Consider the following 16,064-nt stretch of genomic DNA (forward strand, 5'->3'; position numbering starts at 1 on the left):
GGTAAGTACACCCACCCACACACACACATACACGACCTTTCCTTGTCTCACGGGAACGGCGCCTCTGAAGCCATCATTAACTCCACACAGGTCAAGGGCAGGTTGGCCGCCCGCTGGCCAACATACTCCCCCCCCCCCCCACCCCCCACCCCCCTCCTTCTAAACCTCCATTGCTACCAATCAAAATAATTTTACACGCCGAATTACCATTTCGCCGGACCAGTGACCCTCATGCCACGAACAATATGACGAAGAGACCAAAAAAAGAGCAGAAACTAACATATGGAACCAGATCGTAGAGAGCCAAGAAGGAAGGTTTATGGTTCCCATGGACGCTGTGGGCGAGATCGATGACTGCTTTCAACACCTTCGACTTCGCGAAGCCAGAGAGGGATCGCCTGCGTCAAGCCAGAGACGAGCGTCTGCGAACTCGTAAAGCCAGAGATGAATTACACACAGAAATCACAATTGCATGATGCATCAAATGAACAAATCCACAAGGGCCGTGACGAGGATTCGAACTCAGTCGATTAAGGCGGCGTCTGGGATGCTCTCGGAGGCAGGTTCGAATCCTCGTCACGGCCCTTGTGGATTTGCCAGAGAGGAATGTCTATAAACTGGTGACAGCAGAAGGGCGGAAGAACTATCAGGTCCAGGGGCCAGATTCACGAAGCAGTTACGCAAGTACTTAAGAACGTGTACATCTTTCCTTAATCTTTGACGGCTTTGGTTACATTTATTAAACAGTTTACAAGCATGAAAACTTCCCAATCAACTGTTCTTATTGTTATAAACAGCCTTCTGGTGCTTCGGAGCTCATTAATTGTTTAATAATTGTAAACAAAGCCGCCAAAGATTGAGAAAAGATATACAGGTTCGTAAGTGCTTGCGTAACTGCTTCGTGAATCTGGCCACAGAACCCTAAGCCACACTCTGCAAGACGATTTTCAATTTCTTTCTTTATTATGCACCCCATACCCATCTCGTGGGCGGTGGTGTAAAGGATTACACAGGCACATAATCGGTTCAGGAACTGAACCCTCTAGTTCGTTTAGCTAAGCAAACAACAATCTTTTGACGCTAGTTACACAATTATTAATGTTACATATACATGTACACATTCTCATACATACATGTACACATACTCATACATACATGTACACATACTCATACATACATGTACATACAAGACGGAAAAGCCAATTTAGAATATAACACCGCCAAAAACACTTGAAAAGTAAAACCAGTAATAATGCCAAGGCTAATTAACGACCGGCAAGATCCCAGGATGACTAATTAACGACCGGCAAGATCTTGGGGAAGACTAATTAACGACCGGAAAGATCCTAGTAAGACTAATTAACCACCGGCAAGATCCTAGTAAGACTAATTAACCACCGGCAAGATCCCAGGAAGACTAATTAACGACCGGCAAGATCCTAGGATGACTAGTTAACGACCGGCAAGATCCTAGGATGACTAGTTAACGACCGGGAAGATCCTAGGATGACTAGTTAACGACCGTAAAGATCCTAGTAAGACTAATTAATGACCGGCAAGATCCTAGTAAGACTAATTAACCACCGGCATGATCCTAGGGAAGATTAATTAACGACCGGCAAGATCCTAGGGAAGACTAATTAATCACCGGCAAGGTCCTAAGAAGACTAATTAACAACCGGTAAGATCCTAGTAAGATTAATTAATGACCGGCAAGATCCCAGGAAGGCCAATCAACAACTGTTGCAAACAACACAAATTGCCTGTTATACAGGGGGATAATTTATTCTCATTTATTCTAATACAGGACAAATTTAAATCCTCGTGAAAAAAATTATGAAAACCTAATTTACAATAGAAAACAGAAACAAAAAATCCACAGACGAGGAAGTAAAGTGTGATTAGGAAAAAAAAGAATCTTTGGTCGAGGAAGAAAAGCGTGAATAAAGAAGTGAGAGAGAGAGAGAGAGAGAGAGAGAGAGAGAGAGAGAGAGAGAGAGAGAGAGAGAGAGAGAGAGAGAGAGAGAGAGAGAGAGAGAGAGAGAGAGAGAGAGGGAGAGAGAGAGGGAGAAGGAGAGAGAGAGAGAGAGAGAGAGAGAGAGAGAGAGAGAGAGAGAGAGAGAGAGAGAGAGAGAGAGAGAGAGAGAGAGAGAGAGAGAGAGAGAGAGAGAGAGAGAGAGAGGGAGAAGGAGAGAGAGAGAGAGAGAGAGAGAGAGAGAGAGAGAGAGAGAGAGAGAGAGAGAGAGAGAGAGAGAGAGAGAGAGAGAGAGAGAGAGAGAGAGGGAGGGAGAGAGAGAGGGAGAGAGAGAGGGAGAAGGAGAGAGAGAGAGAGAGAGAGAGAGAGAGAGAGAGAGAGAGAGAGAGAGAGAGAGAGAGAGAGAGAGAGAGAGAGAGAGAGAGAGAGAGAGACAGAGAGAGAGACAGAGAGAGAGAGAGAGAGAGAGAGAGAGAGAGAGAGAGAGAGAGAGAGAGAGAGAGAGAGAGAGAGAGAGAGAGAGAGAGAGAGAGAGAGAGAGAGAGAGAGACCTTTACATACAGAAAGAAGAAAATACTAACTGCTGCAAGAATCATTAATCACAAACTTTCAGCAATTTTTTCCTGGGGTGGGAGATGGCAGGTCACATTTGCGGCTGAGAAGACTCAAGCGATGATGATAACTAGACTGCACATGGCGAATCGGACAGAACTGCAAATGGGTGTCAAATCCCTAGAGTTCACAGAAGAATTTGACATCTTGGGAATGAAGTTCGACTCTTCAATGACAATGAAGAGCCATGTGCTAAACCTAGCTAAAAAGGCAGCCAGGAAACTTACAGCACTACGGCGCATCTCATATCTTCTTGTCAGCAAGGGATGCAAAACCTTATATGAAGCTCAAGCTCGCTCTCATCTTGAGTATGCACCCCTTTCCTGGATTGCCTGCCCCCCATCTTTCGTCAGACTGTTGGACAAAGTGGAGAGACGGGCTAGAAGGCTTATCTGTAGTCTTGACCAAGTCTGGTGGGAACGGTCTGAGCATCAGAGCCTGCAACACCGTCGGGACGTTGTTGGTCTTACTGTTATGTACAAGGCCAACATCCTCAAAGTTCCGCACTTGGCCCAACTCCGTGGAGTACCAGTAGTTCCCACTCGTAACACTAGGCTCTCAACCTTCAACAGTCTCATGCTGGAAGTGCCATTCTTAAGAACATCACTCCATCAGCGTTCATTCCTTCCGAGACTTACTCGCATCTGGAACTTGTTCGCTCAACAGATTGATACACGGGAGATCAGGTCAACTGTTCACATGAAGACTCTGGCACACAGCTGGCTACAAGCTCATCCTGTTCCTTATATGATTGTTACTTAATGTTTTTTTAATGAATAAAGGCTATTCCTTCTAAAGCAAAAAATACCAGGCTCATGAAATAAATGGGCATCTAGGAGTAGGTTTCAACTTAGCTTACATAAGTTAATATATGATAGTTGCCAATGTGTTAGTTTCAAAGTATACTCTTATGAAATAAATGAGTTTCTAGGTGTAGGCTTCAGATGAGCTGAGGTAGGATAACAGCTCTTGCTTGCAGTTTCACTAGGTATGTTATTAGGCATCCCTTATGAATCCTAGTCTTAGTTTACAAAGAGAGAGAGAGAGAGAGAGAGAGAGAGAGAGAGAGAGAGAGAGAGAGAGAGAGAGAGAGAGAGAGAGAGAGAGAGAGAGAGAGAGAGAGAGAGAGAGAGAGAGAGAGAGAGGCCATCACCGTTGGTCACTATTATGATAAACTGTACTTGAAGTATGATGACGTTGCTGGAGGGAGCGAGGGTGTGGGTACACACGCCCTGGCCCGCCTGGAGTGTGGGTACACGCCTCACACCCTCACCCATGTTACTCTAACATACCCATTGATGGCTATTCTTAGAAACATGGGATAAGACCTGTTCCTGAACAATAGCCTGGAATGTGTCATAATGTGAAGACTGATGATATATATATATATATATATATATATATATATATATATATATATATATATATATATATATATATATATATATATATATATATATATATATATATATATATATATATATATATATAAGAATTTTGCATCAGAGAATGGAAATTTTTGAGGATTTTTTATCTCTATGTCTAACTTGTGTATTATTAATATTCACGAATATTTTTGTTCTCAGTTATACAAATATTTATATACATTTGTGTGCACGTTTAGTATAATATCTCAGGAAGAAATGTACGTTTATCACTAGTTATGTTAAATATGTAAATGTTAAAATAAATGTTAAATTTACTAGAATGGTTTGTATAATAGAGAGAACCTTATATGTTCAGAGTTTCTTAACTGTACAAATGAGGTGGTAGAAGTGCTAGGAATAAAAATGTATAAGATTATATAAGTATATTATATATTATATTATATATTAAAGAATAAAAATAAGATTAGTTAGTCTAATAAACAAACCGCAAGAATCAACGGTTGACGAATTGACAGAACAGATTAATAAAATAGAGACTAGCCTCGATAATCTGCCAAAGTCAATACCAGATATTAACTTCCTACGAGATTTCAATCTGATCAATCTAAGATGCAGAATAGCAAACAATAACATTTTACCAGGAAATCTATCTGGATATAATCAACCACAGGCCAGAGAACTACTTCGATTTTATGACACAAACTTTGTCACTCAACCAGCAGATAACAGAGCCAACTAAGACTGAAAATATTCTAGACCTGATCTTAACGAACACTGAAGAAATAATCAGATATTAAAATATCAGATGCCACATACTCATATCACAAGCTCACTGAAGTTCAAACTAACATCAATACCCGTAACAGATATAAAAAAAAAACATGATGAAGCGAGAGAGGTTACTCACTGAACTCAGTTTTAATAATAAAAGGACAGACTGGGCAAAATAAACATAGAACAACTTACAAACATTCAATGGGAAACTGTTCTAAGTAACAAATCTCCCACACAAGGAATGGAACAACTGGCTGCCGAAGTATATAAAATTGGTTTCAAACCTGTTACTTTCCTTACGGGCTATTCATGCCCGTGCCACCTCTTGGGTGGCTTAATCTTTATCAATCAATCAATCTGTTACTTTAACGGAAATGCTCCAGCAGACACGACTATCCCTACAAAGAAAGAAAAATTTAAACATGGAGACTGAAGAAATAAAACAAAGACTGAAATAATCCTATCAGAGTGAAGAAATGCAATTGGAACAGAAAGCCAGACAAGAGAAAGAAAAATCCTAAATATTTCTTCACATATGCGGAATCGAAATCAAAAACCTCCATTAGTATTGGACCTGTGCTTACAGGTGAAGGTTCATACACAGAGGATGACAAAAGAAATTTGTGAAATTTAGCAGGCCAATAAACAGTATGAAAATGGAAGATCCAGACAGATCCGGGAGTACAGAGAACATATTATGCGTGATATTCAAACCCCTAAAAATATAACTAATATCAACACAAACTTTGCAGATTATGAAAGACAATTTGACAGCATGTCCATGCACTCAGCCCCAACTCCAGACTCCTGGAATACAACATTTATAAAGAACTGTAAAGTGTCAGTACCACAAGCACTCAGTGTAGTGCGGAGAAAAAGCGTGAACTCAGGGGAGATACCAGAAGCTTTTAAATCAGCAGATACAGCTGTCCTTCATAAGGGAGGGAGCAAAGCATTGGCTAAGTATTATAGACCAGCCGCACTAACATCCCACATAATAAAACGTGTTTGAGAGAGTGATCGGGAATCAGATCTCCAGTTTTATGGAGACCAATGACCTCCACAACCCAGGCCAACATGGATTTAGAGCGGGATGATCATGTTTTTCGAAGCTACTGGATCACTATGACAAAATTAACTTGTACGTTAGAAGACGAGCAAAATGCAGATGTGGTATACACGGACTTTTTAAAGGCATGTGATAAATGTGACCATGGAGTGATAGCCCACAAACTGAGGTCAGTAGGAATAACAGGTAAAGTAAGACGATGTATATTTAATTTTCTGTCAAACAGAACGGAATGTGCAACAGTCAATGAAGTAAAATCGAATCGGAGCGCAGTTAAAAGCTCTGTACCTCAGGGTACAGTCCTTGCACCACTCCTTTTCCTTATTCTCATATCAGATATAGACAAAAATACAAGTCACAGCTTCGTGTTCCCTTCTGCAGATGGCACAATAACCAGCAAGAAAATTACTTTTGTAGATGACATTGAAAACTATTAATATTAAGTTTACAATTGGGCAGCAGAAAATAATATGATGTTTAACAGTGATAAATACCAGGTACTTAGGTATGGTAAAAATGAGGTCCTTAAACATAATACAGGGTACAAAACCCTGTATTATAACCCATCACAATGGTTGTACTCTTCAAAACACTTGTGCTGTCCTGTCTTTAGTACTGCTCAGTACTCACTTCCCCCTTCAGAGCAGGAGAGATTGCTGAAATAGAGGGAATACAGAGAACACATACGGCACGCATAGACGCGATAAAGTACCTGAATTATTGGGATCGTCTCAAAACTCTCCAAATGTACTCTAGAAAGACGACTAGAGAGGTACCAAATTATATATACATAGAAAATACTGGTGAGCCAGGTCTCAAATCTACACAGTAAAATAACAACATACTGGAGTGAAAGATATGGAAGAAAATGCAGAACAAAACCAGTGAAGAACAGGGGTGCCATAGGCACAATCAGAGAACACTGCATAAACATCAGAGGTCCGCGGTTGTTCAATATCCTCCCAATGAGTATAGAAAATATTGTTGGAACAAAATTGGAAGTCTTCAAGGAAAAACTGGACAGTTTTCTACAAGAAATGCCGGACAAACTGGACTGTACTGGATATTTGGACCTGCGGGCCACTCCAAACAACAGCCTGTTGGACCAAGCTTTCACAAGTCAAGCCTGGGGACCGAGCTTGGGGGAGCAGAGAAACGCCCACAACCCCATCCGGGTACAATCCAGGTACTAACATATTTGTGATGTGCAAAAATATATATGAATACATCTTCAGACTCCTTCTGAAGATGTATTAATATACGAAAGTACTTAAGGAAATTCCTGTTTCAATTTTTCTCCGTGGTCTGACACTGTCACACTTTTAATCACGTGTTTATTTTCGTGATTTACACACATATGAATACTTTGTGTGGAGCGGGGTGAGGATGGCTCCAGCCAACTCACCTCCGAGTGTGCATTTATATCTAAAATAAACTGACTTATATTTCACATGTCTGCAGGAAGGTATACAAATGTAGCAGTGAAGATTGAATGATTAATTCCCGTGTTCTGGGGTAACCGGGCGGCCGTAGTGAGGACTTTATGATAGTGCTGGTAGCTCCTGTGCCAGGTATGTTACGGGCTCACCATAGCCCGTGCTACTTGCCCCGCTCCTGTGCCAGGTAAGTTACGGGCTCACAATAGCCCGTGCTACTTGCCCCGCTCCTGTCCCAGGTAAGTTACGGGCTCACCATAGCCCGTGCTACTTGCCCCGCTCCTGTGCCAGGTAAGTTACGGGCTCACCATAGCCCGTGCTACTTGGAACTTGTTCCGAGTAGCTGAGTCTAAAACACCAGCAACAACACAATCTATGTAGAGCAAGACACCATCTATGTAGAGCAAGACACCATCTATGTAGAGCAAGACACAATCTATGTAGAGCAAGACACAATCTATGTAGAGCAAGACACAATCTATGTAGAGCAAGACACAATCTATGTAGAGCAAGACACAATCTATGCAGAGCAAGACACAATCTATGCAGAGCAAGACACAATCTATGCAGAGCAAGACACAATCTATGCAGAGCAAGACACAATCTATGCAGAGCAAGACACAATCTATGTAGAGCAAGACACAATCTATGCAGAGCAAGATACAAACTATGTAGAGCAAGACACAATCTATGTAGAGCAAGACACAATCTATGCAGAGCAAGACACAATCTATGTAGAGCAAGACACCATCTATGTAGAGCAAGACACAATCTATGCAGAGCAAGACACAATCTATGTAGAGCAAGACACAATCTATGCAGAGCAAGACACCATCTATGCAGAGCAAGACACAATCTATGCAGAGCAAGACACCATCTATGTAGAGCAAGACACCATCTATGCAGAGCAAGACACCATCTATGCAGAGCAAGACACAATCTATGCAGAGCAAGACACCATCTATGTAGAGCAAGACACCATCTATGTAGAGCAAGACACCATCTATGCAGAGCAAGACACAATCTATGCAGAGCAAGACACCATCTATGTAGAGCAAGACACCATCTATGCAGAGCAAGACACCATCTATGCAGAGCAAGACACAATCTATGCAGAGCAAGACACAATCTATGCAGAGCAAGATACAATCTATGTAGAGCAAGACACCATCTATGTAGAGCAAGACACCATCTATGCAGAGCAAGACACCATCTATGCAGAGCAAGACACCATCTATGCAGAGCAAGACACCATCTATGTAGAGCAAGACACCATCTATGTAGAGCAAGACACCATCTATGTAGAGCAAGACACCATCTATGCAGAGCAAGACACAATCTATGCAGAGCAAGATACAATCTATGTAGAGCAAGACACCATCTATGTAGAGCAAGACACCATCTATGCAGAGCAAGACACCATCTATGCAGAGCAAGACACAATCTATGCAGAGCAAGATACAATCTATGTAGAGCAAGACACAATCTATGTAGAGCAAGATACAATCTATGTAGAGCAAGACACCATCTATGCAGAGCAAGACACAATCTATGCAGAGCAAGATACAATCTATGTAGAGCAAGACACCATCTATGTAGAGCAAGACACCATCTATGCAGAGCAAGACACCATCTATGCAGAGCAAGACACCATCTATGTAGAGCAAGACACCATCTATGCAGAGCAAGACACAATCTATGCAGAGCAAGACACCATCTATGCAGAGCAAGACACCATCTATGCAGAGCAAGACACCATCTATGCAGAGCAAGACACCATCTATGCAGAGCAAGACACCATCTATGCAGAGCAAGACACAATCTATGCAGAGCAAGATACAATCTATGTAGAGCAAGACACAATCTATGTAGAGCAAGATACAATCTATGTAGAGCAAGACACCATCTATGCAGAGCAAGACACAATCTATGCAGAGCAAGATACAATCTATGTAGAGCAAGACACCATCTATGTAGAGCAAGACACCATCTATGCAGAGCAAGACACCATCTATGCAGAGCAAGACACCATCTATGTAGAGCAAGACACCATCTATGCAGAGCAAGACACAATCTATGCAGAGCAAGACACCATCTATGCAGAGCAAGACACCATCTATGCAGAGCAAGACACCATCTATGCAGAGCAAGACACCATCTATGCAGAGCAAGACACCATCTATGCAGAGCAAGACACCAGCTTAAGACTGTAAACCCACCATAATCCTCAGTCACATGAACCCATACCCACGGTGCTAAGACTCACCAACTAGACCCACGAATAAAAATATATATAAGGTCCAGCAGACATAAAATCATTTTCAACAGCTGTCAATGGGCGCTAAATGTATTTATGCCGTGGCGGCGGTTGAGGTTCACACCCATGATACACGGTGCGATAACACTGTCACCTGTGTTAGACCACATCTCTCCTCTCGCTGCTAAGGACAGATCACCAGCATTCATCATCGTTAGCCACGCCACAACACCGAAAATACCAATGCAGCCATAACGATTCTCGACGTGTAAAATTGTTTGGCGTTGGAAGCACTGATTTTCAATTTCGTGTGTGTGTGTGTGTACTCACCTATTTGTGCTTGCAGGACCGAGCATTGACTCTTGGATCCCGCCTTTCCAGCTATCGGTTGTTTACAGCAATGACTCCTGTCCCATTTCCCCATCATACCTAGTTTTAAAAGTATGAATAGTATTTGCTTCCACAACCTGTTCCCCAAGTGCATTCCATTTTTCCACTACTCTCACGCTAAAAGAAAACTTCCTAACATCTCTGTGACTCATCTGAGTTTCCAGCTTCCACCCATGTCCCCTCGTTCTGTTATTATTACGTGTGAACATTTCATCTATTTCCACTTTGTCAATTCCCCTGAGTATTTTACACACACACACACACATTGTGTGTGTGTGTGTGTGTGTGTGTTCATATATATATATATATATATATATATATATATATATATATATATATATATATATATATATATATATATATATATATATATGTATGTCGTACCTAGTAGCCAGAACGCACTTCTCAGCCTACTATGCAAGGCCCGATTTGCCTAATAAGCCAAGTTTTCCTGAATTAATATATTTTCTCGAATTTTTTTCTTATGAAATGATAAAGCTACCCATTTCATTATGTATGAGGTCAATTTTTTTTTATTGGAGTTAAAATTAACATAGATATATGACCAAACGTAACCAACCCTACCTAACCTAACCTAACCTAACCTAACCTAACCTAACCTAACCTAACCTAACCTAACCTAACCTAAACTTACCCAATTTACATCCACTACATAAAAAAAACACTAATAACAATACATATAAATCCTGGAAACCTGGTTGCTGATCTTTGGAACAAATTACCAGGTTAGAATAACATACACGGGTCCACTGGAGTGTTTCACGCGCAGGTTATACTCATATATATTAATGAGTTTGAGTTTATATAAATAGAAGTTGCCTCATATGGACCAACTTCTGCAGTTTAATATATTCAGCTGTTCAGTCACTCATTACACAATTACTGCCAAGACAAGCATATTACTTCCCAGATGAAAAGTTATCACAGCATTAGTAATCATTGTGTGACAATCATTGCAGCACTCCAAGGCATTCCAATACCATTAGCATTATATATTATAATGCTGCTTCAACGTCGTGGTTACGTTAAGTAATAATGCTGCTACAACGTCACTGAAACGTTATGTGTTTGATGAGCTGTGCGTGGTCTGCTGGGGCCGTGCCCGACCTGCTGGGACCGTGCCCGACCTGCTGGGGCCGTGCCCGACCTGCTGGGACCGTGCCCGACCTGCTGGGGCTGTGTCCGACCTGCTGGGACCATGCCCGACCTGCTGGGGCCGTGCCCGACCTGGTGGGGCCTTGCCCGACCTGGTGGGACCATGCCCGACCTGCTGGGGCCGTGCCCGACCTGCTGGGGCCGTGCCCGGCCTGTTGGGACCGTGCCCGACCTGGTGGGGCCGTGCCCGACCTGCTGGGACCATGCCCGACCTGCTGGGACCGTGCCCGACCTGCTGGGACCGTGCCCGACCTGCTGGGGCTGTGCCCGACCTGCTGGGACCGTGCCCGACCTGCTGGGACCGTGCCCGACCTGCTGGGGCTGTGCCCGACCTGCTGGGACCGTGCCCTACCTGCTGGAGCCGTGCCCGACCTGCTGGGGCCTTGCCCGACCTGGTGGGACCATGCCCGACCTGCTGGGGCCGTGCCCGATCTGCTGGGGCCGTACCCGGCCTGTTGGGACCGTGCCCGACCTGGTGGGGCCGTGCCCGACCTGCTGGGACCATGCCCGACCTGCTGGGGCCGTGCCCGACCTGCTGGGGCCGTGCCCGGCCTGTTGGGACCGTGCCCGACCTGTTGGGACCGTGCCCGACCTGGTGGGGATGCCCGACCTGGTGGGGATGCCCGACCTGGTGGGGATGCCCGACCTGGTGGGGCCGTGCCCGACCTGGTGGGGCCGTGCCCGACCTGGTGGGGCCGTGCCCGACCTGGTGGGGCCGTGCCCGACCTGGTGGGGCCGTGCCCGACCTGGTGGGGCCGTGCCCGACCTGTTGGGGCCGTGCCCGACCTGGTAGGGCCGTGCCCGACCTGCTGGGGCCGTGCCCGTCCTGCTGGGGCCGTGCCCGTCCTGCTGGGGCCTTGCCCGACCTGCTGGGACCGTGCCCGACCTGCTGGGGCCGTGCCCAACCTGCTTGGGCCGTGCCCGACCTGCTGGGACCGTGCCCGACCTGCTGGGACCGTGCCCGACCTGCTGGGAAAGTGCCCGACCTGCTGGGAAAGTGCCCGACCTGCTGGGAAAGTGCCCGACCTGCTGGGAAAGTGCCCGATGGACAGTACTGGGTGTGGAGTGGACAGTACCGAGCTGAGCAAACTGCTCACTCGTCATAGGCCGGGATTCATCAAGCCTTTACGCATCCACTTGCGAAACCTGTACATCTTTCCTATATCAAGACGGCTTTGTTTACATGTATTAAACAGTTCACGAGCTTGGAAACTTCACAACCCAAGGTTATTATTGCTATAAACAACCTCGTATAGAGCTTCGGAGCTCATAAACTGTTTAGTAAAGTTAAAAAAGCCGCCGGTGATTTAAGAGAGATGTACAGGTTTCGTAAGGGGTTGCATAAATGAAACCTGACCCCCCTTGGTTTTTAAGTGTTTAAATATCTAGTAATTCAATTAGTCTCTTTATATATTATTTTTTGTAATTAGGGTTAATTTAGGTCTAGTTTAAATCCAACCCCTCTTCCCTGGGTACCTATCCACTCCACCTCTCTCACCCCTGTGCCTATCTAATCTATTTTTGAAATATTTTAAACCTGTCTATAATACTAGCTACCAGCCTATTCCTCACACACACACACACACACACACACACACACAGCTATATTCCCAGACCAGTACTTCTCTATGTCTAAATCAAAATTTGTCTACACTGTGGCCTTACCAAATGCAAACTGTGAGCAAACCTCTTGGTACACCTCGCATCACTATGATAGATGTAAACAATTTGAATTAAGAGGTAACAGGATTGGCAAATACTTTCGGCAAATGTATTTCACTGAACAGAAATGTTTGCAAAGTAGACAGTGCACATAGGTGATTCCAACCTATCAATTACCCTCCCCCCCCTACTGGGTGTAAGGGGGGGGAGGGGGAGGGGTGCATGATAGGCTAATTAAAATTATATGTAACCAGCTCAGCCTTCATGTAAATCGGTTAGTTTTAAGATCTCTTGAGGTCCATGAACCAATTATATGCGGCTCTGAAACCCGTCCGGCGCTCATCTCGAGCATGGGTATGAGGTTGATAATAAACTAATTCAACTAAGCACTGAGGGCCTCGGGCATTTGAGGTCAGGGGGAAGGGGGGGGCGGAGGAGATTTTATGAGGGTGTCAGGGACGGGCCGCCCCACACGCCTGACGTGGGGCCTTCACCCGCCTTATACGCTGTGTTTATGCTGTAACCCAACAGTGAAACATGGCCCATCATGCTTAGAGAGAGAGGAGGGGTGGGGGGGATTACACCTCTCCACCCCCGCCTGGGATACGTGGCCAGTCCTGCACATACACACACACACACACACACACACACACACACACACACACACACACACACACACACACACACACACACACACACACACATTCAGGTGGAAACTGAGTACCCAAATGAGCCACAGGGACGTTAGAAAGAACTTTTTCAGTGTCAGAGTAGTTAACGGATGGAATGCATTAGGCAGTGATGTGGTGGAGGCTGACTCCATACACAGTTTCAAATGTAGATATGATAGAGCCCAGGAATCTGTACACCAGTTGATTGACAGTTGAGAGGCGGGACCAAAGAGCCAAAGCTCAACCCCTGCAAGCACAAATAGCTGAGTACACACACACACACACACACCATCACGGCCATTTAACATTTCCCAACGTCAAGAAACTGTCGTGCTAAAGTGCCCTTATCCTGACCTACCAGAGGACCCAAAACAGAAAACGGAACAGTATGTCAAATTTCGCGAGCCGCTGCCAATTTCCAGTACGACGATTTTTGGCCTTAGGAAGAGTATACGTCAGAATGCGACGTTGTATTAGGAGGACGGGTTGCCCCCCCACCACGGCCGCCGACGGAACGGTCCATATAGACCGCGCCTGCCCGCCTGGACTGGATACTCCGGCCGTATAAACAAGTCGCTTCATATCTTAATTACATTCACATTTCACCGGCAGTGACTTGTCAGCACACATCACTCTCAAGAGGTCATTGTACGCTGACTTGTGACTCATTATCCCGTGTTGGGCACTTTCTCCCTCCTTTATTGGTCATTATCTCTCTCTCTCTCTCTCTCTCTCTCTCTCTCTCTCTCTCTCTCTCTCTCTCTCTCTCTCTCTCTCTCTCTCTCTCTCTCTCTCTCTCTCTCTCTCTCTAACAACGCAGCCTCTTACAAACCACCACACCACAAACTAGCTCAAACAATGCCATGTTTACCTTTGTGGATCTAATGACATCCTTTTTAAAAATAGTGATAGTTTGTGGCGTGGCGTGGCGCCAAACCAAGCTATAGGTAATCCGCCTCCTATAACAGCCACTTTATGTAGCTAGGTTAATCCCCCTAGCAATCTCTCGTTCTTACCACCTAGCTAGTTGCAGGGTCGGCGTTCGATGCCCGATAGTCCCAAGTGGTTGGGAATCGATCTTTCACTCCCTCCTATCCTCATGTCCCTACCAAATACTGTGTAGTCATACTGGTTTACTATATTTCACCTCCTTCCTCCCTTCCTCTCCCTAGTGCTATATAGCCATACTGGCTTAATGCTTTCTCCTGATAATTATCTAACCCAACCTTCCCCTCCAAGTGCCACACAGTCGTATAGAAAGTGGAGGGTTCAGGAGCTAGGTAAGGGTGACAGTTACCTGATATCAGGTGGATAGTGTTGATGTTACGAAAGCCAGATTTCGCAAAAGATTTTGAGGTGATGATCAGTAGGAATTTATAGCCAAGAATGTAATGCATTCGATATACGAAATGTACGAAAATAAGTTCCTGGAATCCATTTCAAGAAGTGTTAGCAATATAACACTTCATGTTATTCTTTAGCTTTTGCTACGGCTCTATTTAGATTATGCAGTTCAATTTTGGACCAATAGGAGCTGCCTCGTATGGACCAATAGGTGCTGTCTCAGATGGGTCAATTGGACCAATAGGAGCTGCCTCGTATGGACCAATAGGTGCTGTCTCAGATGGGTCAATAGGAGCTGCCTCGCATGGACCAATAGGAGCTGCCTCGTATGGACCAATAGGAGCTGCCTCGTATGGACCAATAGGAGCTGCCTCGTATGGACCAATAAGAGCTGCCTCGTATGGACCAATAGGAGCTGCCTCGTATGGACCAATAAGAGCTGCCTCGTATGGACCAATAGGAGCTGCCTCGTATGGACCAATAGGAGCTGCCTCGTATGGACCAATAGGAGCTGCCTCGTATGGACCAATAGGAGCTGCCTCGTGTGGACCAATAGGAGCTGCCTCGTGTGGACCAATAGGAGCTGCCTCGTATGGACCAATAGGAGCTGCCTCGTATGGACCAATAGGAGCTGCCTCGTATGGACCAATAGGAGCTGCCTCGTGTGGACCAATAGGAGCTGCCTCGTATGGACCAATAGGAGCTGCCTCGTGTGAACCAATAGGCCTTCTGTGGTTTATTTTATACTTATGCTCGTCCTATGTCCCCTATCCCCCCCTCCCCCCTTACTCAGGAGAGCCTCGGGGAGCCGTCACCTGACTACCTGTCCGGCTTAATTGACAGGCTGTCTGCACCCCCCGTCAGAGAGACAGGCTCCGGCGTGCCTCCCGTCCCAGCTTCCGCCGTGTGCTCTATACCCGCCGCTCATCTGGTTCCCATTATCCGGCTGCTGTCGAGTATATTAATTTCCTGCTCTTGCTGATTCTATTATTTTCCTGCAGCCGAGTCTATTATTTTCACGTTGCTGCTGATTCTGTTGTTTTGCTTCAGGGGTTTCTTTGGAGGGTCCTAGGAGGTGTGGGGAGAGAGAGAGGGGGGGGGGTGACGCTGAAGGGCCTCCTAGGAGCTGGGGGAAGAGGGAAGGAGAGAGAGATAAGAGAGATACGTGAGAGAGAGAGAGAGCGGGTGATAAACTAGGGGGCGGCACTGCTATGACTGGAGCAGAGAGTGAAGATTACCAGTGAGTGCACCAGAGTGTGAAGGGTAAGGGGGGGACCACAGGAGAGAGAGAGAGAGAGAGAGAGAGAGAG

The 16,064-nt window shown here is 45.2% G+C and overlaps 1 protein-coding gene across 1 annotated transcript; it reads left to right on the forward strand.

Annotated features, from left to right (window-relative positions):
- Window positions 1-5,826: 5,826 nt before the first annotated feature.
- On the forward strand, window positions 5,827-9,467 carry LOC138349926 (zonadhesin-like). The gene is made up of 2 exons (XM_069299918.1): window positions 5,827-6,004; window positions 7,636-9,467. Exons 1-2 carry the CDS (start codon window positions 5,827-5,829, stop codon window positions 9,465-9,467), a joined length of 2,010 nt encoding a protein of 669 aa, XP_069156019.1.
- The last annotated feature ends 6,597 nt before the right edge of the window (window positions 9,468-16,064 follow it).

Source organism: Procambarus clarkii, chromosome 43, assembly GCF_040958095.1.
Source record: "Procambarus clarkii isolate CNS0578487 chromosome 43, FALCON_Pclarkii_2.0, whole genome shotgun sequence".
Lineage (NCBI taxonomy): Eukaryota > Metazoa > Arthropoda > Malacostraca > Decapoda > Cambaridae > Procambarus > Procambarus clarkii.

Excerpts from the sequence above, each read along its gene's own strand:
- LOC138349926 (XM_069299918.1), top strand. The coding sequence starts at position 5,827 with ATGGATTTAGAGCGGGATGATCATGTTTTTCGAAGCTACTGGATCACT. Across the intron at positions 6,005-7,635 it reads GAGGTCAGTAGGAATAACAG|AGCAAGACACCATCTATGTA; the intron begins GTAAAGTAAGAC and ends CAATCTATGTAG.